The sequence below is a fragment of the Aricia agestis genome, chromosome 10 (assembly GCF_905147365.1).
Source record: "Aricia agestis chromosome 10, ilAriAges1.1, whole genome shotgun sequence".
NCBI lineage: Eukaryota > Metazoa > Arthropoda > Insecta > Lepidoptera > Lycaenidae > Aricia > Aricia agestis.
Genome location: NC_056415.1, coordinates 6,279,742 through 6,306,725, shown reverse-complemented (window position 1 = coordinate 6,306,725; position 26,984 = coordinate 6,279,742). Strand labels below are relative to the sequence as shown.

The 26,984-nt window shown below is 36.7% G+C and overlaps 1 protein-coding gene and 1 pseudogene across 1 annotated transcript; one reads left to right on the top strand and one right to left on the bottom strand.

Annotated features, from left to right (window-relative positions):
- LOC121731382 lies at positions 1-25,841 on the top strand (annotated as a pseudogene).
- Positions 3,877-5,376, bottom strand: LOC121731380 (mpv17-like protein 2). The gene is made up of 4 exons (XM_042120788.1): positions 5,018-5,376; positions 4,700-4,940; positions 4,328-4,566; positions 3,877-4,107 (listed from the first exon to the last, which is right to left on the bottom strand). The coding sequence occupies exons 2-4, from the start codon at positions 4,926-4,928 to the stop codon at positions 3,928-3,930; spliced, it is 648 nt and encodes a 215-aa protein (XP_041976722.1). The 5' UTR covers positions 4,929-4,940; positions 5,018-5,376; the 3' UTR covers positions 3,877-3,927.
- Positions 25,842-26,984: the final 1,143 nt, after the last annotated feature.

The following is a 26,984-nucleotide window of genomic DNA, read 5'->3' as shown; positions in this document are numbered from 1 at the left end:
AAATTATAAAGTTTAGGTTTTGCGAATTTCGCAAAATCGAGCTAAAAATTCTGTGCTAGCTAATATAATACTTTATTTTCTTGCAATATTTGGATATTATTATTTGAATGAAATACATTAGCAAAGAAGTTTTAAAATTATTCGGTATGATTTTGCTTAGGTACGTAATTTGGGGGTAAAATAATAACTTGATGGTGATAATTTATCACCATTGATGCTTGTAATAATAAATAAACTGTTTTAATTTAATTATTGTTTTAGAAATGTCAGAGATAAAGTATAAAAATCAAATTCTAGCAGCAATAGATCATTTGCGTTCAAGAAAGTCTCGTCCAGATATTAATAGAATTTGCAAGTTTATGCTGAAGTGCTATAAAGTTTCTCCAAAGGAAACAAAGGCTGATTTGAAACGTTGTTTAAAAGAAAAGTGTGTGTTCAAAGTAGATTATAAAGATAATGTAAGCTACAGAAACGCAGCTAAGTGGAGAAGAAAAACAGCACAGAATAACAGTAAGGATTTTTTTATTTTCTTTTATCCATTTTTATTTTAATTTTTCTATCAGCTGTGTTCTGGATTTATAGAGATGAGTTCTGCAATCGCGACGAGCGAAAGAAGAGTTATCACTTCAGCAATAGCCGCACTTATTTATCAGGATCAAAGCTACCTAGAAAACGGAATTGCCTTTGATGACCTTATAAAAGTGGCCTCCTCGCAGCAAGATTCAAAGTACTCCAGGAAGCAGTTAGAAAATATAATAAATAAAGAACTAGATTTAGGAAGCTTGGTCAAGCTACCAAATGGAACATTGGCCCTCGGCCCCGCTGATCATGATGGTGACAGTTCAGACAGTTTTAGGTTTGAGTACACAGACACCAACACAAAGGTAATTTTATATTTTAATCAATATCATAATCAATAACTTTAAAATGTTGGCTTTAACTTATAGAATATTTTTTTAATTCTACAGGCTGTAATTAGCATTGCATCTAATAACACATCTAGGATTAAGTACTTTAACAATGGTGGAGGAAGTTATAGGTAGGGTGTTCTGTTTTTAGCTTACATCATCAGCAAACTCCTCATGTCGATCTTCCCCACAGCGTATGAGAGGAAGACCTAAAAAGCATGCTGGGGGCTCCTCAAACGCTCACACCTCCAGTCAGAATGCTGCAGTCAGAGTGGGCGAAAGGAGGAAGATGGCAAAAAAAGTATTTGACCCGTCTGATAACAATGTTCCAAGTAAACGCAAAAGAGGTAGGCCTATTGGGTCATTAAATAAGAGCACCCTTCGAAAAAAATTACAAGCTAATAAAGCTAAAGAGAGCACTCCGTTGTCTGAAAGCCAACACTCCTTCGATGGCAGCGCTGATGAGTTAGACGAGGATTCTGTACCACTACAGAGCACTGCTGGTGTTTGCTCTGTGTGTTTGGAGAAGAAGCCCAAGAGTTCACAGGACAGACTAGTAGAATGTCGGGATTGCAACAACAAGGCTCATTTTAGCTGTATACAGTCTGGCACTGGCCTGCTCAAACCCCGTCCAGACAACACATGGCAGTGTCCACATTGCAAAATCTGTGTAGTGTGCTGTGAGACTAGTGATGCAGTATGTATTTTTCTGGAATGACATTCATTTATTTTCCTATACCGTACTTGGCGAAAAATGGCGGTAGCGGTCATTGACTCCCTGGCAAAAACTTGTCATTTTCTATACAATGACAACATCTGACACTTCATTATCAATCGTGGTTTATATAGAAAAATTACAAGTTTTTGACAGGGAGTAAATGACCGCTACCGCCATTTTTCGCCGAGGACAGTATAGTAACATTAATGAAAAATGTATTTTCTTTCAGGGAGTGCTGACAGTATGTAGTATATGTGCTGATGCATACCACTCTCTTTGTCACACACCACAAATCCCAGAAAGATTCAAGTCTTGGGACCAGTGGGAATGCAACAACTGTGTAGAATCTCAGCCAAAATATGATGCCCAGGAAAATGGAAATAACTTCAAGAATTCTGTGGACCCCTTCCTTAAACCACACGAGTTAGATAGAGCGCCAACTAAATTGCCAGAGGAATTGCCTATAGATCCTAGCATACCAGACGTAACTAATTGGAATGTGGATGATGTTTATGATTATTTTAAGCAGCATCACCCAGAAGCAGCTCCAATTTTAAAAGAACAGGTAAGACTTGGTTTGATAACAGTAAATAAGAGGTCTTAAATCATAAAATAATCTAAAAAATAATGCTTTTGTTCACATCATAAATGATAATCCTAAACATGTCTGACCTGTTCAATATGATAATAAGATAAGGAAAGACGAACATCCAAAAAAGCCCAAGGCCCGGCACAAAAGTAAGGTGTCTCAGTTTTTTGTATACTTTATAAGTAAAAGAAATGTATATGGGTTATTGCCGCAAAAAGTGGCTTAAGTAAAAAAATTGCTATTTTATTATTTTCAGGCGTACCTAACAATTTTAGTTTAAATTACTTTTATGAAATGTTTTAAACAATCACTAAACATACAAAAACACTTACTTTTCCTTTTAAGAATAAAGATAGGTACTTACTACAAATTCTGTCTGCTAAAAGTAATTTACAATGAACTCTCTACAAGGAACACGTACACACCCTAAAGTATTATCATGGGCGCCGGCAGGGCAGTGCCAGGTGATGCACTTGCACACCTTGGGGAATCTCGGGATCAACAGGAATTATTGAAATAAAAAGCAGTATGTTGGAAGCCGTACAAAGATAGTTCATAATGTTTCGGTATATATATGTTAGGGGGGTATTACATTATCATTTCTATGATCATATATAGGATCCAATATATATGATCATTTGATCATATCTGTATATTACATTATCATATCTCATTGATCCTATTTTACGTCATATGTGGTTTCAATAGCCAATGGAGAGCGCTAACGCTGACAGGTATTGACGTCAGGGTTACTAGATCTCAGAGAATTCGATGTGTCAAAAGACATCGTCATTTTTAATATGGCTTGTTTTTTATTATAAGAAAAAAAAAACTAAAATCTGCACCCCTTGGAATTTTTTTCTGCCGGCGCCCATGCCCTTATTTGTTTACTTATTTTCACAAAATCTTGTCATTCTGTTTCTTTTCCCTATGTACTTATATAAAAAAGATCGGTATAATAATATAATAATAAAACACAAGTAATCTTATGATTCATGGGGATGCCTCATATTGTATGTGATTTTATTGAAAAATAAAGATTTATTATAATTAAGTATTTTAGAAACATAATTCATTACTATTTTATAACATTTTGGAGTCGATATTATGTTCAATGTAATGTAATTTTCAATTAGCGCCTGAAAAAATCTAAAAGCATTTTTTTTCTATCTTAGCCACACCCTGCGGCAAACACGCCTATCAAAAAATGTTACACATAAAATAAACAAATAACTGAGATACATTTCTTCTGTGCCGGGCCTTGGGTAATTTTCTATGGAGTTTGGGTGTTCTCCTTTGAAAACATGCAGAATATAAGATTCTGGCTCTGCATGTTTAATGAGTATTTTGTTTTAGGAATTTGATGGCCAGGCTATAAGTATGGCAAGGAGGGCTGATATTGTCAGAGGATTAGGTCTGCCGCTCGGCCCAGCACTCTCACTATACAGGATTATAGTTAAACTACAAACAAGAAAAGATGACTGGACTATGTGTTGGGGTTAATTTATTAAGAACCTATTGTATTTAATAATGTAATACCTTTTTTAAGGACCATAGATTATTTTTGAACCAATAAAATGTTGAAATTATATTTAGTTTTAAATGTGTTTATCATAAAAAAAAATTAAGCAATTAGATTCCAATATATAATAAAACTCGTGTTAACTAGTCTAAAAATATATTGCTAAAAAATAAATTAAACTTATTTTGAACTATTCAATACTTTTAACATCTTTTGATGTAATACTTTTTTCATGCTGGTCGTAATGTTTCATGAATGAAAGAAACACATCATATGCAGTTGTAGCTATGTTTATGTACAGCACCCTGTAGTGTGTGGGCAGGTAATAAAAATTTATAAACTGCACAGGTGGCCAAAAGAACCAGTCACCCTGAAAAAAAAATCCTGTTCATTAAATCATCCTTTATTTTTTTTATACTAACTAGCTGTCCCGGTGAACTTTGTGTCTCTTTAAAACCTTCCCTCAACTTCTACGAATATTTTAAGGCTAAAATTAGCCCAATCCGTTCAGCCGTTTTCGAGTTTTAGCGTTACTAACAGTTGAAAATCCATTTATATGTATATAGATTTTCATAAAAATTTTAACTTACCAGGTAGACATACATAAACTTTTCTTTGACCTCATCGTTAATTTCCGTTGTACTATGTTTCTCAAGATATCCCATACCATAAAAGAAACATAGAATAGTGAGAGGTGAACATGCTAGCTGGTCCCAAAGTATTTTTATTCCCACTGATCTCAAATCTGCTCTGGGCCAAATTTTATCCAAGTAGACGTAATAATAATGATGAAGAGGTCCTAAAACTCCACCAACAATCAACATGCGCCCTGAAACATATTTTTTTCATTTTGCATGTATATTGGAATAGTATGCAAGAATTTTTATGTTAAAAAGAATGAAATAGAGAATAGACATGGATTTAAAACTTAGTTAGAATTCAAATATTTTAATTGTTTTTACCTGTTCTATACCAGTCATAGTCTCTTTTCTTTGTGTCAGGGTATGCCTCTATTTTTTGTTGAATATAATCTCCTAAACCCATAAATAAACCTGAAGTTATGCAATTCGTTAAGAGTAGATTTTTCCTTAAGAAGAAATTAACACTACGGTTATAACTTGACTGTAATCTTCTGGCATTATTAATTTTGGACAGTGGCTGTACCAATTTAAGAAACCTTGAAAAAAACATGGTACTATCTCTCTCTGTAAAAAAAAAACTTCTATAAAAACTTATATTGAAATAGGTTATGGGTTTATAAATATTACACAATTCTTTACCTGATAATTTTGTTATAAATAAAATAAAAATCAATAGCCCTTTTTTAATGCATAATACACACCAAAGTAATATTTTTAAATTATTCTCATACCACTGTTTTATGTTATTTGCATAATATTGAGGTAGATAAGATTAGGCTTATATTTTACACATCAATTAAGTAAATTATTTTAAGGCCATAATTAAGTATAACATGTTAGAGGATTATAACATTGAAATTAAATACAGGGACAGATCCTAGCACTTCTATGCAATTATTACTAACAGATTGAGATTACATCAGCAATCAAAAAAATTTAAATTCCCTCTCATTTTCACTTTTACAAGGTTTTCCCACAGCACAGAGGTGGGTTTTCCTTTTCCAGTTTTCCATTTTGACATAAAACAGCTGTTTGATGTCAAAATGACATCAAACAGCTGTTTTTTTTCTTATTATGGCGCTCGGATTTTCAACCATGGCCAGTGTCAAGTGTCAACACTTTCAATATTTACTTTATTGTAAAATATGGCGGGGAAAAGTCGTTTTTCCAGATTATCGTCAAGTTCGAAGACTAGTAAAAGTCTATAAAGGTAGTCAGTAAAGTCAACGAGTCAAGTCAGTTGTTTTAGTAAAGCCTTTACTTTAAAACTCTTTACTAAAACTTTGGAAGTAACACAAAATGGCACGTTTTTGACGTTATATCACTTGCTCACACTTGTGCACGACATCGAATATATTATAATGGTTAATATTCTCCCAATATTACACACTAAAAACCGAAATAACACAATTTTAGGAAAATAATACAAAAACACAACGTATTACGTATGACGTAGAGTCTGGCTAGCGAAAGATGAGACTGGCTTTTTATTCCAAAACTGATAATGGTAGCACTGTCATTAACGTCAGTGTCACCTACAGCATCTGTTGTTTATGTGTCAAAGTGAAAAATATTTCTGTGGTTTACGTGATTTTCCAATTTAAACGTGACGAAAACTTTGAAAAGAGATTTGCGAAAACTGCTTTTAGCTATGATTAGTAAATACGAATAAAAAAGAAGTGTAAAGGATGCAACTTTTAAACAAAAACAAGATTGTTTACATGAAATACCCCAGTGCATTGGTAAGTACAGGTAAAAGATTTTGATACTTTCAATTACAATTAATTAAAATCAATATTATTTATCATGTAATTGAATTTATTGTTTTGCAGGTAACATGAATGATGCAAAGGATTCAGTTATGCAAGTTAAAATATCAAGCATAAATAAATTATGAGATATTATGTTACAAGAAGAGTGTTTAAAGACACAAAATCAGTTCCCTGATGACATTTCTTCTTAGACCGGTAAGAACCTTAAGTTACAAAAAAAATAAGTACCTGAAAGCAACCTTGTTAATTCAATATTTTTTTTTCAGGTATTTTTTTTTGTTCTTCTAACTTTATTTATGAACATTTTTTCAGATGTCAGTGTTTGTACCCTACAAAGGATTAAAAAAGAAGGCCACATAAATAAAGGCGTGTGGTTACGTGAGTCTGGCTGGGAGGTGTTAATGCATCCGCCTTTGCACCTTCAGATTTCCACCTGTTTCAATTGCTGCAGTATTCCTTAGGCAGTGTCAGGTTGACATCACAAGAGGACTGCCAAAACTACTTGTCGCAGTTTTTTCATTAGAAGCCCCAAAATTTTTATAGAAATGGGATCGTGTCCCTACCAACAAGATGGCAAAAAGTTGTCAAACAAAATTACACCTATATATTTTAGTCAATTGTGAATAAACTTTATAAAAAAAACCTTTCGAATGTTTATATAAAATGCATAGACTTAATATATACTTGATAAAATGCGAAAAAAAATTCCGCAACCTTTGATTTTCTGTGTTGTTTTTTCATATCCCCTTATTCCTTAGTTTTTAATCAACTTGCAAGGGAGGGTTATTAGTTTCAGGCATGTACAAGTATGTTTTAAATAAACATATTTGAGTATAATTAATACAATCTATGACGCTTGCGAGTAATAATATAATATAGGAAATTATTTAACATTTAAATTAAATTATATTTAAACTTAGAAACAGTAGTGAAAATTTAGTTTAAGAAAATGAAGATAATTGTTTGGTTAAATTATATTTTGTAATATATTTCATGATGTACGGTAAGTAATAAAGAAGTTTTAATACTCCGACAAAAACATGCAAAAGTCGTCAACAACAAAACACAATGAAATGTATTGCAAAAAAAAATTTATGTAATTAACAACAATAAACTTATTCTTGAAATGAGTTATCCAAACTAAAATATAATATTATTGTCATAAATAATCAAGTATCAAAACTATAATTCCGACTATAGACAAGGTTGCCATACGTAGATTTTTTGAATTTGCCGCCTTTTTCCAGTCTCATCTTTCGCTAGCCAGACCACGGAGCTCATACAAAGAGGAGCTGGCCTAAGCAACTGTGCACTGTGATTTTCAACTAGGTCCTGACGTCATCATTGTGGGCAGGGCTTAAGTCAGTACAGTTTCAGCGTTTGTCAAGTGCACACGTAACGAGACTCCCAATAAATTGGTGTTTTCTGCGTATTTAACAAGGAAAGGATGAAGTATTGTGTTTTACAATATCGAAAACACTTAGACAGACGTTCTCATAATATAAATACCACCACATTTCATTTGGAAATAATTTTAAATGTAATTTAAATATAAAAGTTCTCGAACATTTCAGCTTTCAGCGTTAATTATACTACTTGACACTAGGTGGCCAAACTTTTGAAAGATAATACAGACGTAAATTTGTATAATTTTGCATAAGTTTATTACAATAATCATACTTGAATAGGTACTGAAAACCGTTATACACTTAGTCTTAAACACATTTAATAGCTAAAACCGTGATTATATAGCTTTTATTATGATATTACTTATAAACCGCCATCTGTCGTCACCTATGATAACTATTTGAAACGTAAAAAATATCCAGGGCCGCAGTACGTCCCATAATATTCAAGACAACATGACTGATTGCGTGGGAATCTTCTAATGAAAAGCGGACTGTATATTACGTGTATATTATGAGTTTATAGTGACTAGATGAAATGTCTACAGTTGGTATTGACAAGCTGTCGAGTCGGCCCGATGAAGAGTGGTAGCTGCGCGGTGCGCCCGCGCAGCTTGAGGTGGAAGGGGTCCGTGAGCCACACCCCGCGCGCCCCACCAGGGCCCGCTAAGGCCGCGAACACAGTCGCGCTGTTGTTTGCGCTAAGGGCGCGAACATGACATCTAGTGTAAGATAGTTGAACTACGTAGTAACATCAACATCGACCTAAGCTAGTAGTTTGGCTTTTAGCCGATAGATGAAATATTGAGAAGTGGGCGGAGCTTGACACCCCCTCACCCCGCAAATTGTCACACGTCGTTTCATAAGGAAACTTGATTACAACACCTCCTCTTAGTATTAGCTCCGTGAGCCAGACTCTATCACTCTTTCGTACTTCCGGCAAAACTCCCGATGTGTCTACAACTCTACATCTCGTTTTTAGTTTGTTTGCTGTACGATAAAACAAAGAAAAATGAATGTCAACTGTCAAACTGTCATTACTTATGTCTTATTTCCGATGCATTTCCGTCCTTGTTTCCGTCATTGTTGATTGTCGTCAAGTTGGAAACAAAATATTTTGGATTTGGTTAAAAATTTAATAATTTATAAGATAATGTGATTTATCTTAAAAATGGCTCAAAGCACCGAAAATTTGGATTTTTCGGGATTATTCAAACTGGACGTCCTTATACATTTGGATATTTCAACGCACAGCTTCTACGAAATCGGACTGAAAAAGTTTCTGGCTCTGTCAAGTGGAAAAGAACTAGTATTTTTGTATATTAATCCTCAATCTGAGAGATTTGATAATTATTATGATTGGGATTTTGTAGACAATCCAATATACTGCATGTGCTTTGAACCTAGCGGGACATGGGTCTTGATTGTCAGTGATCAAAAAATTTTGTTGGTTCCGTTCTTGCCTCTTTTTATACCTCAAAATTCTTTCGATTGTAAATGGTCACTGTCGAGTGTCACTGTGCTGCCGCTGGTCGACGTACCACAACCAACTTCTGTAGTTTGGTGGCTAACCAAGGAATCAGAAAATATCATTATCATTGGATCCAAGGTAGTTGAATACATAATATGACAAAAAAATAAATCAATATTCATTATAACCTTAATTAAGATTAATAATCTTAAGAATGTGGTATTGTCATTAGAATTATGTAGTAAGTTTATTCTTTGCATCCACCCATTCTTTTTCAGGATCATTTCAGGATTGTATAATTTACATTTAACAAAATATTAAATAATTGCTTATGAAATTTGTCTCACCTTACCACAAACAGTGAACCCATTAATCCCCAACCGGTGGCCGGCTACAATTGAAAATTATTGTATCTGCAACACCCATGATGGAGGTGCTACTGAAATAAATACAATAATAAAAAAAAACATGCCACAATGGCAAGTTTATCTAGCTTAAGATTTTCTTTTATTTAATGCACCTTTAATATATTTTGTCTTTCAGAATGGAACAATTACATTCTATTCCCTGGAGTCACAGTGTGTTGTGGGAGAAGCCAAGGTGTCAGGAGAAGTGGTTGATCTTCAAATATGCTTTGATGATTCTTTGGACCTACTAGCTCTCTTGGTAACTTTGTTCGTCTCTTTTTTATATGCAACAACCTTGGTGGCTCAGTGGTGAGCATGTTGGTAGCTCAAGCCGGGGGTCACGGGTTTGAATCCCGCCGACGGAACAAAAAGTTTTCAAAGTTCCTGGGTCATGTTTGCCTATTAAATATTTGTATCATATAATTAAAATCTTAAATATATGTATAGTATAAAAGTATTAAATATATTTATGTTGTCTGATACCTGTAACACAGGTCCTTCAGGTACTTACTACGGGGCCAGACTGACGTGGTGTGAAGCGCCCATAGATATTATTGTTATATATTTTATAATAGATTTTTATAAGCTAAATAATCTTGATAACACTTTTAATTTTGTTAACTATGTAACAAAATACTTTTAGATATCTCGTGGTCCAACACAGCAGCTAAAATTGATTTTAGAGCATAGATCCTTCGGCTACAACTGGCTGCAGCAGATCAGAGCTCAAAACGATAAGGAAAAGAAAGATGGATTTATGTTCTACATAAAACAATTATCAAAAGACAAAATTACTTTTTTCACACAGGGGGGATCAAAAGGTGAATTTAGCAAAATAATAATAAAAATAAAATGTGAGTAATATTTAATAATATTTTTATCTTACCTCTAGATGATAGCAAGTCACAAACTGTTGAATATGTTTTGAAGCCAACAGAATATTTGCCAACATTTCGAAAGGATTCCAACAACTGGGCACTTACAGCCCAGTATGTGAATGGCCGTCATTTCTTGACAGCATTTGAATTAAACGAGGGAACCATGATTGTAAGTTTTTTAAACCTGTTTTTTTTTTGTAGGTATTGTCTTCCCATTTTCTCCAAATCAAACCCATATCTAAAATGATTTTACCCCTGTTTTTAAATTATATACACAATAGATATACTACAGTCTACACAATGTTTTATGCTTGACTGATTGATTGACTGTCAGAAAAAAATATTGCGTAGCTGATCTAGTGTGAAACTTTTCGTAATTTTTTTAGCTTGAAAGTCCAGCTGAGGATACTCCGTCAAGAACATTAAGGCCTAAAATAAAAAATGATGGCCTTTATGTTCAAGGCCTGTGGTCTCAGAGACTAATCTATTTGATGAAGAAGAATGAACTGGAAATTCACAGTGCAAGCTTCTCAGTTATTCAGGTAAGTTATGTCCTATTAAAGTTGCATTGGCAGTGATATGCATTTTTTGTTATTTAAGGTACCACTTACCTAAAATCCAGTACATGCATAAACAGTATTATCATTTTTTTCAAATTTTTTTCAAATTCAAATTCATTTATTTTTGCATATGTGTGTTACAATCATTCTTTAAACAGTTTACTTTCAGCTAATTATGCTATGGCTAGAAACCGAATAAAGCAACTTTAAAAGAACCACAGAACTTTAGACCTCATATTATGCAATAAACAACTAATAATGCTATACAGGTTGTTTGGGTGAACACCATTGTTCATTTAGACGGGCTCATTTGATGGTTTTAAGGCTAACAGTGTTCACCCTAACAACCTGTATTGTAATAATTATGCTACAATGCTACCATGAAGTGAATTTAATTCAGGGTCATGCATTAAAGCGGGACACTACAGAGTTATGGTCTGTGGAACTGATAGGGGATGTACAGAGGACCTATCTGATGACAGCAAAGGAGCCACCAGCAATGACTGGTGGTTGGAAAGAACCCACATTCATATGTGACCTGCAAATGCCGAGATTTGGTCTGGAACCATGTCTGATAATAACTTCATGTGGAGCGTATGTTTTGAATACTGTGTAAGTATTTACTGTTGTTTAGAGGTTAGCTTTCAACTCCAGTTTTTTATCTCTCTTTCTCTCTCAGACTCCAATTATGAAGTCAAAATAATATCCCACTTGATTATCTCACTCTGAAATTTAATTTATTTCCCGAAAGAGTTTTAGGTTATTATGTAGACATAAAAAAATGAACTCAGATTTTATTTTTAATTTTAGGCCATTATAGTAATAGAATTTTCGACATTTAAAACAGGGCAGTTTACAGTCGAATGAAAAAAAAAACGTATAATATACGCCCCAGAAGATGTATAATAATATGGACATAATGATATTGACATAATATATCTTGTTTTATTTTTGTGTTGCTCAGCATGCAACTGCCTTTTAAGAACCAATATTCATAATGTAATTGTGTTTTTTCAGTTGTTCGGCGTGCGAGTGGCTGGTGGGGCTGGTGGTGCGTAACAGCGGGTGTGCGGAGCGCGCGGCGGCGGCGCTGGGCGCGGCGCTGCCCCCGCTGCTGCTGGCCGCCGCCGACCTGCTCATGTCGCGCGGCCGGGTTGCGCCCGCCCACTATCTGTACTCGCTGGCGAGCGTGCGCGCCCAGGGCGACCAGGTTTGGCTTAAATAACATTTTGTACCCATAGAAATACCAAACAATAATCTCCGAGATAAGAGTCAAATTTGATGTTGCGTAATGTATCATATAAGTCAGGGCGTCGCATGTCAACGCAACCAAATCGAGTGAACGCCGCGCGCATTATATCAATCATACATCCCGGGATTCCCGGGCGGTCTAAGTCCCCGGTTTCAGTAGCTATGCTCAGAAAAGCAAGCGCAGCCTTCACATTAGCCAGCCTTGCCGGCTTTAATATCTTTCATCAATATCTCTTTTAATTTTTATGCTTATGTTTGATTTGGTCATTATTTCCTAATAAAAATATCAATATCCAAATAGTGTTTATATGATAACCTACATAGGTACTTTCTAATTTTAGAAACAGCCCACATGGGCTGTTTCTAAAATTAGAAAGTATTTTTGGGGTTGGGTTTTGGGGCGTCGTAAAGAAATGACAAAGTCCCAAGGGCGTCACAGTACAAATACTTCAGGGTAAACGTGACGAGCTCATGAATTTGCTGTCTTCTCCGTCCTGTGCTGATATTGTCGCAATTTGCGAAATCAGACTTACAAACAATATTAAGTTAATTTTTCCGGGATACATACTTTATCGGGCTGACAAACAACATAATGGTAAGGGACAAGGAGTGGCTTTGTTGGTAAAATGTAATATAAAGCACTCACAGATTGCGATCCCAGTCACTAACAATATAGAAGCCATTGGTGTGGAAATCCTTTCCCCAGATAAACGTTTAATTGTCTTATCCACCTATCAGTCACCCAACAAAAGACTTAACGAATATGATCTTAACGTCCTTATGAATCTTGGACCCAGTGTGCTCATGATGGGCGATTTCAATGCGCGTCACCCTTATTGGTACGGTAATACTGCTAATCGCAACGGTAATATTCTTTACAATTACCTCCTTAAAAATGATTTTAATCTTTTTGCTCCTCGTGATCCCACTCTTGTCCATTACAATGATAAATTTACACCTACTTTGCCGGACCTTTTAATCACTCGTAACGTATTCTATGTTCATGACATCCACACTAAGTCTGCCCTCTCATCAAATCATTTTCCCGTTAAATTTAGTATAGATTTTAATATTAGCTACAGCACTAGATTGTTACACAATTTTGCCAAGGCTGATTGGCCTAAGTACAAAACTTTACTCAATAACGAGATAAGTCTTTGTTGTGAAATGCCTAAATCAGAATTAGAAGTTGAAAATGCTATAAGTGCATTTCAATCATCAGTTCTTTTAGCTAGAGATCGTAGTATTCTATTAAATAATATGTCCAATAAAAATTCCCTTCCTAGAAATATTATACGATTAATTAAACTCAAAAATAGACTAAGGAGACAACACGCTCGCCTTAATATTAATTATAACGATAAAAAACACATTCGTACACAAATATCTTTATTACAAAATGAAATAAAATATCGCATTAAAAGGTTTAATGATGAACACTGGAATCAAAAGTTAAATAAAATTGCATGTCCGAGTACCGATTTATTCCGAATTGTTAAATCCCTAAAAAGAAGTGCCAATGACACCATGGTGCCTCTAAGAAAAAGTGATGGTTCATTTACCACCAACACAGAAGAACAATGCCAAGCGTTGGCTTCTGCTTTTGTCGAAAACTTAAAATTAACATTCTCTTGGAATTCAGATAGTAACGATTCTGTTGAACAATCTATTCGAAACTTAGATAATCTCCATGGACCCCATATGTATCGTCTAGTTCGGCCTAGTGAAGTAAAAAATTTAATTCGCAAATTAAAAATTAATAAGGCCCCTGGTCTTGATGACATTAGTAACATATTACTTAAATACTTACCCTATAAAGCGATTATATTCATTACCAAAACGTTTAATTCTTGTCTTCGTCTAAATTATTTTCCAAAAATATGGAAAACAGCTAAAGTGATTGCTCTGAAAAAACCGGGAAAAGACCCTTCTATTCCAGTAAATTATCGCCCCATCAGCTTGTTGCCTGGTCTTGGAAAATTATTTGAAAAAATAATTTACTCAAGGCTCAGTAGGGAAGTTGAACATCTTTTGATAAACGAGCAGTTTGGCTTTCGCTCTTCACACTCCACGGTACAACAACTTGCTAGGGTAGCTGAGATTATTTCACATAACCTGAATTTAATGAAAACCACCGGTATGTTACTACTCGACCTCGAAAAAGCTTTCGATACTGTGTGGCATAAAGGATTGTTGCATAAAATGATGAAATTCGTACCACTTCATTTTGTTAAACTCATAAAATCCTACTTGTTTCAATACTAGGCTTAAAGAAAATCTTAAAATATTGCATAAAAACATTAATTATCCTTATTTAAGTGATTATATTCTGAATATCTCAAAAAGTTTCTATTTATTTAAAAACAAGAATCATAAAAATAGTCTGGTTTCGTCAATCGGTCGTAGTAGACTTCGTAATCTGCCATACGCGCATCGATATCATACTTATCGACTACCGCACCACACTATTCTCGGCGAGTAAGCCCCTCCCACCGATAATACCGGTCCTCATATTATATCAGCGCGCGCGCACCGCGCAGCGCGCTGCAAGTATTGTATCGATGCGATGCGTTGTCGTAAATAGTATGTTTTTTAACGGTTTACGTTTGCCTAAGTACATAATAATGTATTTTTTCTTTAGCTATTATATCGGGTCTTAAATTTGTTGTTTGTAAACGACATTTGTGTAATTAATGCTGTTTATAACAATAATCTCTCATGTATAAGTACTTATTACAGTGCCATAAAGTTGAAAAAGATTTTTGTATCTGCCAACTATTGTAATAATTATTGTTAATTACTTTTAGGAACATAAATAATGTACACTAAATGTAATTCTATAATTTTTCTATGCTAATAAAGATTTTTGAAAAACAAACAGTACAAATAAGTTTGGGAAGCCCTGATATAAGTTATTCTTAAATACTTAGGTACTGTGGCGCAGCGACCCATTTCTTTGGTTTCTTTGGTTTTATATTTTACAGCGAGAGATTTTTAAGCTATATCCTCTACATATTATATTATTTGATGTGACTGTCTAAATGTTTTTATGCCATATTGTAACTTTCCAACAGTTCATCATGGTTTATCCAATATATCAATATGCAATAAGATATTAACAGCTTGTATTATTATCTTAAGGTTGCATAGCTAAAATTCGTCATCAGCTTTCCTATTCCTTAATCTATACTATAATTTTATAATTGGGAAGAGTTTGTTTGTTTGTTTGAACGCGCTAATCTCAGGAACTACTGGTCCGATTTGAAAAATTATTTTACTAACAGGATAGCCCATTTATCGAGGAAGGCTATAGGCTGTATTTTATCACGCTAAGTATAATAGGAGCGAAGAAATAGAGAAAAATGTGGAAAAAATGGGGGAAAATTATTTGAAAGGGCTTATTTGAACTCGCTAATCTCAGGAACTACTGGTCCGATTTGAAAAATTCTTTTAGTGTTAGATATCTCATTGATCGAGAAAAGTTATAAGCTATATTTTATCACGCTAAGACTAATAGGAGCGAAGAAATAGAGGAAAATGTGGAAAAAAACGGGGGAAATTATATGAAAGGGCCTATTTGAACGCGCTAATCTCAGGAACTGCTTATCCAATTTGAAAAATTCTTTCAATGTTAGATAGCCCATTCATCGAGGTAGGCTATAGGCTATATTTTATCACGCTAAGACTGATAGGAGCGAAGAAATAGATGAAAATGTGGAAAAAACGGGGGAAATTATATGGAATTGCTTATTATATTTTGAACTACTGGAGCAATTTTTATGTTATTTGTAGTGTCCGACCGAAACTGATTTTTCAGCCGAAACCGAAACCGAACTTTCGGCTTTACTCTCAGTTTCGGCCGAAACCGAAACCGAAACCGATACTGGGTAAAACATTCAATATTACAATTATTTACTAAAATTTATTGATTTGTAACATAAATTACAACTTTTTATACTAAAGAAAAAGTATCACATTGAATTTTTACTTTTTGCGACATTTCTGAAAATAAATATTATTGATCTTAGACTCAATATGTTCCCTAGAAACATTTTTTTACTATAATCCTTTCCTTTATCTACTAAAATCCGTTTTTTATACGATTCCAAGTAGGTGCGATTTCACCAAAGAAATTGACTGCACTTAGCGCACACTAAACCTGTTCTAAACGTATTTAAACACGTTTATAACAGATATGAGAAGATTAAAAAACCATTTGAAAAAAAAAGCGAGATTTACATCCCCGTAGGAACGCATTTAATGAGAACTAAGTTTTATAAAACTATGTTGTGTGATTGGTGAAATTTTCCCTTAGACATTAATGACGTACTACCGAAAACACATTCAATTGCAGTATATTATTTTTATGGGAAACATGGACACGACCACGGTCGAAGTTCAAAACGAAATTACTGAGCAAACTTGCAGTTGACGTCACATGTTTTTTTGCTCCAGAAGGCGTTTTGCCACTAATCCTGAAAAATATACTGAGGGCCGCAAGAGTGAAGCTTAGAGGGAAATGGGCTAGATAAGATTCTAGCAGGGTAGGAACGGTCTAAGAGATTGCGTGTCCATTGTTAAGAGCTAATTTTAAATTAAAAAAAAAACGCGTGGTATAAGGAAAAGAGTGAGGCGAGATGATTTACTAATAAGTCTCACAAGATATATCCTAATCTATACATATAAATAAAATTGGAGTGTCTGTTTGTAATATTGACAGAACCGTTTGTTACTACATGTATATGAATCTATATACGCTACATACACCAAAACAACATTTTTTTACAATTTTTGTCTGTATGTATGTCTGTCTGTTTGTTTCGGCTAATCTCTGAAACGGCTGGAGCTATTTTGCCGGGACTTTTTTTGGTAGATAGCTGATGTAGTAAGGTGTAACTTAGGCTACTTTTTAACCGACTTCTAAAGAGGAGGAGATTATATTTTACTTTTTTTCATATTTGTTAGCGGACTATCCATCTTTGTTATTATACTTTGTTGACGCGGACGAAGTCGCGGGCAACAGGTAGTATATCCTATAATCTGACAGTCAAACAAAATTCTTAAGTAAATAAAGTTCACACACAATATAATTTATCATAGCATTTACTAAATTGCTTGCTTGGAAAACATTGTTATATTGTTATAATACGTGCTATTACATATATTATATGTAATAGCACGTAATTTGCCCATAGTTATTTACTAATTATATGTATATTAAATAAGCCTCGTTTGTCGTAGAAATAAAATTCGATAATATAATTTCGATAAAAATAAGTTCAGATAATTGAATGAAAACAAAACGAAGTGCTAATTCCTGATTTGGGACTAATCTGAAACACAATATAATCTCAAAACTAAATAAATAGATGGTGGCGAACTGGCAAGCAAGCACGTCGAGTTAACTGTGAACCGAACGACGCATGAGTTTCGGCGGGGCCGAAAGTTTCGGCTATATTTTGGCCGAAACCGAAACTGTAAGGCCGAAACTAGATTTTTTAGCCGAAACTGGCCGAAACCAAAACCGAAAGTTCGGTCGGTCACTAGTTATTTGGCAAACATGAAGAATAGACCACGTGAAGGGACATAGGCTATTTTTTGCTGCAAACGTGATGGTTTTACGGTTGGGTGAAATTTCTAAATTACGCAAGCGAAGCCGCGCGGAACGTCTATATATAATAAAATCGTAGGAAAGTCAATTCTGTATATTGAATATTTTTGTACAATAAATAATACTTGGGATGTAATCTACTATGGTAACGCGGACGAAGTCGCGGGCAACAGCAAGTTTTTGAATAATGTTGTAATATTTCAGAGTCAACCCGACGGTTGGGTAGCCCGGCTGGGCGTGTTCGGTCGTCTACAAGAGCTATCACTGTACAAGCACGCCAGCAATACCACTAGTATGGGTAACGCCGCCATCACGGCCAAGCTGCTCGCCTGCCTGCTTAAGGTTGGAACCAACCCAGAGGAAACTTTTGATATGTGAGTTTTTGATCTTATAATACGAATTGTGTTTTGGAAATGGAATATGTCTTCACGACTTCACATAAACAAAATATGCCCAAAACATTCGTAAAGCTGAGAGCACACTAGATAGGACTACGCTGCAGTGGAACGTCGCGTCATATCACGGCCAAATTTTCTTTGTATGAATTCTTATTAACTAGCCGCGAAACACGACATCAGAGCTTACGTCAGTAACATGTAGGCAGCTACTACGACACCGTTTTGAGATTCAAACAATCGGCTGAGAATGCCGCGTCCTGCTCTAATAACGTCATTTCTCGTTTGTTAGAATAGGACGCAGCATTTTCGTACGATTGTTTGAGTCTCAAAACGGTTTCGTGGTACGGCCCCTGGAACGTGAAATATCGCGTTGCTCCTATGCAGCGTAGTGTCGCCTAATGATTAGTGAAGCCTTGCCTTAATTGGTTGACGTCCAAATTATTTAGTTATCTGGCTTGGCTGGGGCACTGCCGTGCGGCAGTGCCCCAGCCAAGCTTTTTAGCATTAATTTTACACAACTTTGTACACGTTTTGTGTCATTCAATTTTAAATAATACAATATAATTTTTAGGGAAATGAAATTCACAATGCTCAGTACAATGGAACTGCAAGAACTTACCTCTGTAGCTGCCGCCATTGGATTGTGGGATTTAGCCCCAGTTTTTAGCATACACCGTGGTTACCCTAACCTCCTTCTGTCAGCTATAAAATCGAGAAGCGATATATGTAGAGGTGCAGTAGTTTGCCTGCTCAGATATAATTGTCTAGTCCCCATATTGCTTGAAGAAAATGGACAGTGGTTGTTGGATTTCATAACGGAGAAATGCTGGGAATTTGACACGGTGATATTAAAAGTTAGTAAATGATAATGATATTTAAATTGTCTTTAATATTGTAATACTAGACGTACCGCGCGGTTTCGCCCGCGTAAATTAGATATCTCACACACAAATTAGTCCACAAAAATAGCCTATGATCCTTCACATGGTCTACTTCTTATCCTTGCCAAATAACAGAAAATTTTCTCCAGTATTTCGTGAGTCTCCCTTTCAAATAACTTTGCCCGTTTTTTCCATCGGGCTTCGTATTTATCTATTTCTCCTATTAGTCTTAGCGTGATAAAATATAGCCTATAGCCTTCCTCGGTAAATGGGCTATCTAACACTGAAATAATTTTTCAAATCGTACCAGTAGTTACTGAGATGAGCGCGTTCAAACAAAAAAACAAACAAACTCTTCCCAATTATAATATTAGTATAGTATAGATTGAATTTGAAGTTTTCATTTGAAAGTGTAATTTCTTATAATACTTATAAACATAATATTTGGTTCTGTTTTTAGCGCCTGTGTATTTGGTTCAACCCTTTACAAGATCAGTTGCGCCCCGTCATGCGAGATTTGAAGCAAGGAATAACTTCTGTATATGTAAGTAGCTTTAAAATAATCACACTAACATTTCCACTTCGAATTAGGTGAACAAATTACATTTTGCTCGGGAAAAAGTAGATCTCTCCTTGTGGTCGGTGCAAAATTTAATCAAAATCACCCCAGCAGTCTTAGGCTGGTATAAATAGTCAGTACTCAAGATGCATCTCGGTCTCAAGACACGATTCAGGCTCTGTGATTGGTTGGTTGTCAAAATTTAGACCAATCACAGAGCCGAACCGCGTCTTGAGACCGGGGCACATCTTGGGTACTGACTATTTTTACCGGCCCTAGAGCCTATTTAACGCAAATACACTATATTTACAATGTTATCATTCTAGTGCATATCAATAAATTTTCAGGCAACAAGAATGCTCCAACTCATCTCCACGTTTATGCAAGTAGCCTGCGTGATAGAAGCACGTAATCCATGCGTGGACATGCACACGGAAATTACTCTACAGCCGGAGACGTGGAAGACTCATTTTACCCCCAAGAGGTCTATCTCGTGTGGCTTAGAGCATTGGGCAGTGGTTGACGATGGGAACGCCAAAATCATGATGGCGGATACGTCAATAAATACAGAGCTGATTGGCAAGGTCTTAGATGTGTCGTGCGGACGGCATCATACGTTGGTGCTCACGGAGAATGGGGTGAGATGATGTTTTGTGTTATAGAGGATTCTAATAATATAAAAAAATGACACGTGTAGAAGTGATCTTCTTTATTTAGAATGTAGAATAACTGCTGTCGCATTTGCCCTGTATTTACACACTCTGTAAATAAAATACGTAAACTATGTATTGTAAGATTTGTAAGTTGCGTGTAATCAGTATATAAGTCGGACATTAAAAGCCAATATTGTATATTTTTCTCTAATCTTAATATTTTTCTTTATTCTTACAATATTATCAATAAAGATAAAAATTATATAAGTAGGCAAATTTTTTACGCCTGTTCTTGCTGAGTTAATACCTCAATTAATGTGTTTAGGAAAAATTTATTTTATTTCATTCCAAATGTATTATTTTAGGTGTACGCAGCGGGCGACAACACGTTCGGTCAACTCGGAGTGGGCGAGGCGTGGGCGGGACCGGGTGGCGTCGGCGCGGGTGGGGCGAGCGGCGCGCTTCTGCGAGTGCACGCCCCCTGGGACGCTCCCGCCGTACGTGTTGCCGCCGGACACTACCACAGCGCCGCAGTCGACGCCGGCGGCCGCCTGTACATGTGGGGGTGAGCGAGACGGCTATATACTCCCATCCCGCTTGGTGTACACACCCCTTGGCAGGCGCCCGCCGTGTTGCCGCCGGATATTACCACAGCGCTGCGGTCGACGCCGGCGGCCGCCTGTACAGGTCCGGTATATAGCGGGATGGGAGTATATAGAGCCGCAAGACGCTATATACTCCCATCCCGCTTGGTGTACGTGCGGCATACGTGTGTTATAGTATGATGTTAAAAATATTATGTTCATTATAGTTATGTATAGCTGGCTCCGCCTTCATTAGAAAGTTATAATCATTAGGAACTAATAATAAATTTATCTATATCTAACTAAACTTTCTTGTTACAGTTGGGGAGTACACGGTCAGCTATGCCTCGGCAACATACAAAACCAACTCACACCACAGTTGGTTACCAAATTCCAGGGCAGAAAGGTAGGAATTTTGTTGATAATACCTATAATCATAAATGATAATAATAGTTCACTGAAAAACATAGAAACATGAAAAATGCTTGGTTTGTAGGTTTTAAAAGTGACTGTTACATTAATAAACTTTAAAAATAAATCTTTCAAAATATTTTTTTAACAAGTCTTTCAACTTTATGACGAAACTTTTTGGCGTTTTAAAAATTTATCAGTGTCTAAATAAAATATATTTCAAAGCTATTTTTACTACAATAACTTCTAAAAAAATTTTATCTCGTTAACATAATATTTCACATCTAAATCTCTTTTTAGGTGCTGAGTGTAGGCTGCGGTTCCTGTCACACGGTGGTGCTGATGATGAACGGGGAGGTGTGGGCGAGCGGCGCGGGGGTATTCGGTCAGATCGGCAGCGGCAACAGAGAGAAGAGCTCCCTGCCAGTCAAGATCACCTTTCCTGATCCCATAGAGAAGATTGCCGTGGGGTATTTCCACAACGTGAGTATACAGAGTTACTTATACAGATTACTTTTGACTTCTATGGATCTATGAGAAATGCCTCAACGTCATAAAGCCCATACAAAAAAAGTTACCCTTTCAACACTGCCTTTACAGAACTCTATAATAATATAAGGGGCACAATAAACACACCCTGAAGTATTATCATTATGTTTTGTTACGTTCTGATATTGGGCCATATTATGTGCTGCCGAACACCTGTGGCTTACTTGTTGCAACCGATTGTTGCCTGCTCAGAGACATAATCGTCCGGCAGTTTTCTTTGCGGTTTTGCTTGTCACTATGACAGGTGTCAAACTTGTCACCTTTTTTTCTTATTATTGTCTCACGGTTTCTCCATCCCAGCTGGGTTTGTTGTCGCGCGGTCAGGTGTGAGTGTGCCGCCGCTGCCAGCACCCTGCCTGAATCTTACCCGCGCCTAGTAGATACTCAGATGTTCATGTTTAAATATAAACTCCTGACAAAAGACCTCAAAACTATAAAGAAAAGTTTGTCTGTCACTATGACAGCTGTCAAAAAACTGTCAACTTCTTCTCAATTGGGCCTGTCGTCTCGCGGTCAGGTGTGGGTGTGGGGGGCGAACCCGCACCAGGTGCCGCGCGCCGCCAGGCGTGAAGCACGCCGCCGCCGCAGTCCACCCCCGACCCTCACCTCACCCCGCGCGTAGTAGACACTCAGATGGTCATGTTCAATAAATGACAAAGTGACAAAAGACAAAAAAAAGTTTGCCTATCACGATAACAGCTGTCAACGTCAAATTCTTCTTCTCCTCAGCTGGGCCTGTCGTCTCGCGGTCAGGTGTGGGTGTGGGGAGCGAGTCCGCACCAGGTGCGCGCGGGCCAGGCGCGCCGCACGCCCCCGCCGCAGCCCGCCCCCGACCCGCACCTCACCCCGCGCGTTGTGGATACGCAGATGGTGCGCGGGAAAGTCGTGCAGGTATTTTTTTTTTAATTTTTTTAGAAACGCGCCACGTTGGACCGACGATTTGAAAAATCCGCTGGTAGCGGATGAATGAGGGCTGCCCAAGATCGGGATGGTTGGCGCTCATTGGGAGAGGCCTGCGTTCTGCATTGGACGGCAATAGGCTGATGATGATTTAGGAAAACCTGCAGCTAGATTACCAAGTAGTTTTAAAATGACAATTAAAAGATTTTATCCATTGTAAATGAGCACATGCAATAAAATATGAGCTGATTTCCAACTGTCCCAATTTTTTTTTTTTGTCATCCATCAATATTGAAATTTTACTTTCAGTTGTCCGCTGGCTGGCACCACTCTTGTATTCTGAACAACACAGGACAACTTTATATGTGGGGACTGAACTTCGATGGCCAATTAGGCAAGTAGAAATGTTTATTGCAAATGAAATGTATACTAATAAAAGCATGAGTAGAGCTAACTTTGTAAATAAAACAGTGACTGAATATGCAATAACGCTGTAAGCACATTGACAATGCAAAAAGAACGAAAAAAGGTCGCAGCAACAAAACCCTTTGGTTGGGTTGGCCCTTAGCAACCCACACGTACCTCAACCACACCACGACGCAACGACAAAATGCCGTCAAGCTGTGGTTACGTGTGAATGGTGTCGCTGCAGCTTTTTGTAGTTGCGTTGTGGTACCGACAAAATGTCGACGTGGTTGCGTTGTCGTCAGTAGTTGCGATGTGGTTACGTACGAAAGTCAATGGAACGGAGGGGGGGAAGGCCGTGGGCGGTGTGCGCGCACTGTCGTTGCATCGACGCAACGTTGTGGTTGCGATGTGGTCGGTATCACACAAGTAGTCGACAACGATTGCAAAATGTGGTACTTGGGAACAGTCCAGTTCATTTACAATACGAAATATACGCCCGACCACGTGGTGTGGTTGTGGTTGTCGTGTGGGTTGGCCCTAAAAATAACAGCTAAACGGCTGCCGACGAATTGACTGTTCCACATGTCGGACGTTAATGTTGTATCGCTCTATTATTGCGGTTATTGTTGTCAGTGTACAAACTGCAAACATGCTTAAAAATATATACTCTAGGCACCGGCGACAGGAAGCAAGTATCAATACCGACCGAGGTGGTAATACGTGCGGAGCTGCAGGCGGACGACTCGCGACAGCCGCGCGACAGTCGCGCGCTCGCCGCGTGCGGCGGTGACTTCACTGTATACGTGGATGAGGACGGCCGGATATATTGTACGGGGAACTCGCATGCTGCGGTTAGTATTGTGCTGTACAGTTTTTTTTAATATAAAATACTAGCATACTAAAATACTATACAAGAAGACACGCGACATTTCACTGTCTACGTCAGGGGTTCCCAAACTTCTGTCTATCAACCACTTTGAGAACAAATTATTTTTAGCGCCCCCTTGTTTCAATTTAAAATGCATCCAGATGAAATAAATCACCCCCAAGCCTCTACACAACGCCCAAGTTATGTCAAGCCGCAGAATATCGGGCTGCTTTAAATATATTGTATTTTATGGCGGTTGGCTAGGTTATAAGATTCTGGAAATTGCGGCACACTCCGCTGCGGCCTGTCATAATGTTTCCAAAAAACCAAAGAATTCCAATTGCAATAAATGCCAAATCTTTCCTACATTAGAGGATAACACGTCTTTTAAACAAAAGCACTTAAAAACATAAAGAAGTCTCTATAAAAATATATCGTATTTTAGTACAAGAATGTATGTAATTTGAGACGACACTGCAACCAACTACCAATTGTTACAGACGTTCTGTAATAATTAAATTAGTTCTTGGAAAGTAATCAATTATTATTTAATTTTCAGACGGACGGCGAAAGAGTGAAACTCAACAACAAGATCATAATGATGCAAACTACGAAACGTGTTATCAAGATACCTGCTAACCGCGGCGGTAAGAACAAATTTGTTTTCCAACCGGTCGATCGTATTGATATCATGTTTCCTTTCGACATAGACGGCATAGAGAGGAAACCGATGGAACCTAAATTGAATCCGCTAACATCCATGGCGGATTTCAAAAAGAAATCCTGGGCCGATGACGTCATAATACTATTAAAATCCTGGATCAACGAGGAGTCGCTAAAGAAAAATGATAACATGGCCGCGAAGTTAGCGTATCATAAAAACAACTATCCAAATTGCTTAAAACTTTTGCTCAACAACCTAAAACGTAACCTGCAAATGGATAAAGTGTATATGACTCATTTCACTGATGAATCAGACACGATCAAGAAAGATGAAGTTAAGATTGCGGTAACTAATATCATGGCTAAACGTATCAAAGATGTTTGTCTGACTATCTTGAACGAGGAACCGTACCCTATTATAGAACCAAGCGTCTATCAATCGCTGCCTTGCTGCTGCGACGAAATGAAGTATTATAAGAAAATGCCGCAATGTCCAATTAATATTACCGAGTCTAACCTATCTTTGGAGGCAGCTAAGGTCATACAAAAATGCGTCAGCCTTTTCCCAGTCGATAAAAGTGTTTGGGAGACCTGCTTTAGGCTGTCCAAAGATTACTATATCGAAAATAGTCTAAATGCGTCGGATTACGAGGCAGTTCTGCAGAAGTTTATGGAAAAGAATGCCCCAATAATGGCGGCTGCGGTAATGTTTTCCAAAGATTGTGCTCAGTATAACGAGATTTTGAGTCCCAAATTCTATTTGAATATGTGCAGTGAGCTACTTGATACATGGGGTTGAGACTGTAAAAGCGATGGATGATGATGGATCAGTCATGGCCCATGGGATAGATTATTTACTCAAATACTATGGTATTAAAACAAGTATTGTTTCATGTCACCATGCATAGTAGGTGACATTGTCTTAACTGACTACCTAGAAAGAGGATATTGGTTATTCAATAAAAGGTAAGAAATATTTAATCATAAAAAACTCGAACGGTCAGACTAGCTATCTTTTGAAGTGTCGCATATCTTAAATAGTTTTGTCACTGTCTATTTTATTTTGAGTGACAGAGACAAAACATGAAAAAACCTGACACTTGTCAGTACATTGCGATTTGCGAGGCAGGTCCTAATATTTCGAAAGAAAAAGAAAACTCATCTTTGTATGTAGGAATTTGAAACCGACTTCAACAAAAGGAGGTTATCAATTCGACGCGTATGTACGTAATATTTCCAGAACTGCCCAATTTTCGTCTATGTTAGTCTATATCAGCGTCTGAACAAATGCGCCAAATTTGAAAAGTATATGACATATGTATGTACAGTCTGTCAAGAAAGTGAAGAAATTAAAAAGTGGCAACATCTTAGTGTCATCCCTTTTTTCTTAGATTGATTTGAAAGGGAGGACACTACGATGTTGCCACTTTTTAATTTCTTCACTTTCTTGACAGACTATATGTATGTATGTTGTATGTATGTTTTTATGTTTGTGTTTACATATCTTTGCAACTACCATTCCAATTTTAGTAATTCTTTTTTTGTTGGACTCGGTATTGTTCAACTTAGGGAGTAGTTTTGGAGATAGGGACTTCTAATTCTCAATTACGTACAATTTTGAAGTCGGTTTTATCTTTTTTTAAAATATAGTTATTACATACAAATAATATCACTCTATATTCGTATCGTACTAAGGTATCTACTTAGACGTAGACTAATCATATCTACTAGTTAGTAATGTAATAATTTCGAATTTAATAATATAAGACCTGCAATGGTCTCGGAAATGTATTTTTTTACTGAAGATTAGTCCTGTTAGATCAGCCTATGTCTACTTATGAAAACTAAAAGCTCATTCTGTAACATTATGTAGTTATTGTGCAATATAACCACAGACATAGATCAAGATAGATACCGCATGTGTATGTACTTCGCGTGCCATATCGCGTTCCCAAACGACGAGCAATACTCGTCTTTCGAAAGTCTGTCCTTTAGTCTACTATCAGAATCGGACGTCAATCGAATTTTAAAAATGCCTTAAAGTGCCGTATTGAGCTATAGAAATTCAAATAGAAGCGTTGGCCGAGATGGACACGATTCTTATCATCGGTACGTCACAGGTAGGTAGGAAAAAAGTGACACGCTCGTCTTCATACAAATGGAGCGACATGCGGTATCTATCTTGATCTATGTCTGTGAATATAACCATGATATAATATGCCCCATATAAGGGCATTTCAACTGTTTTTATACTCTGCTAGTAATCATGAAAATAATAGCTCTACTCAAAGCTTTATTAAATAATATTTGAATTCAATACTCATTGCAAAAATATTTGTGCGTAGAATAACCCTCTAGGTAACTTGTAATCGTTAA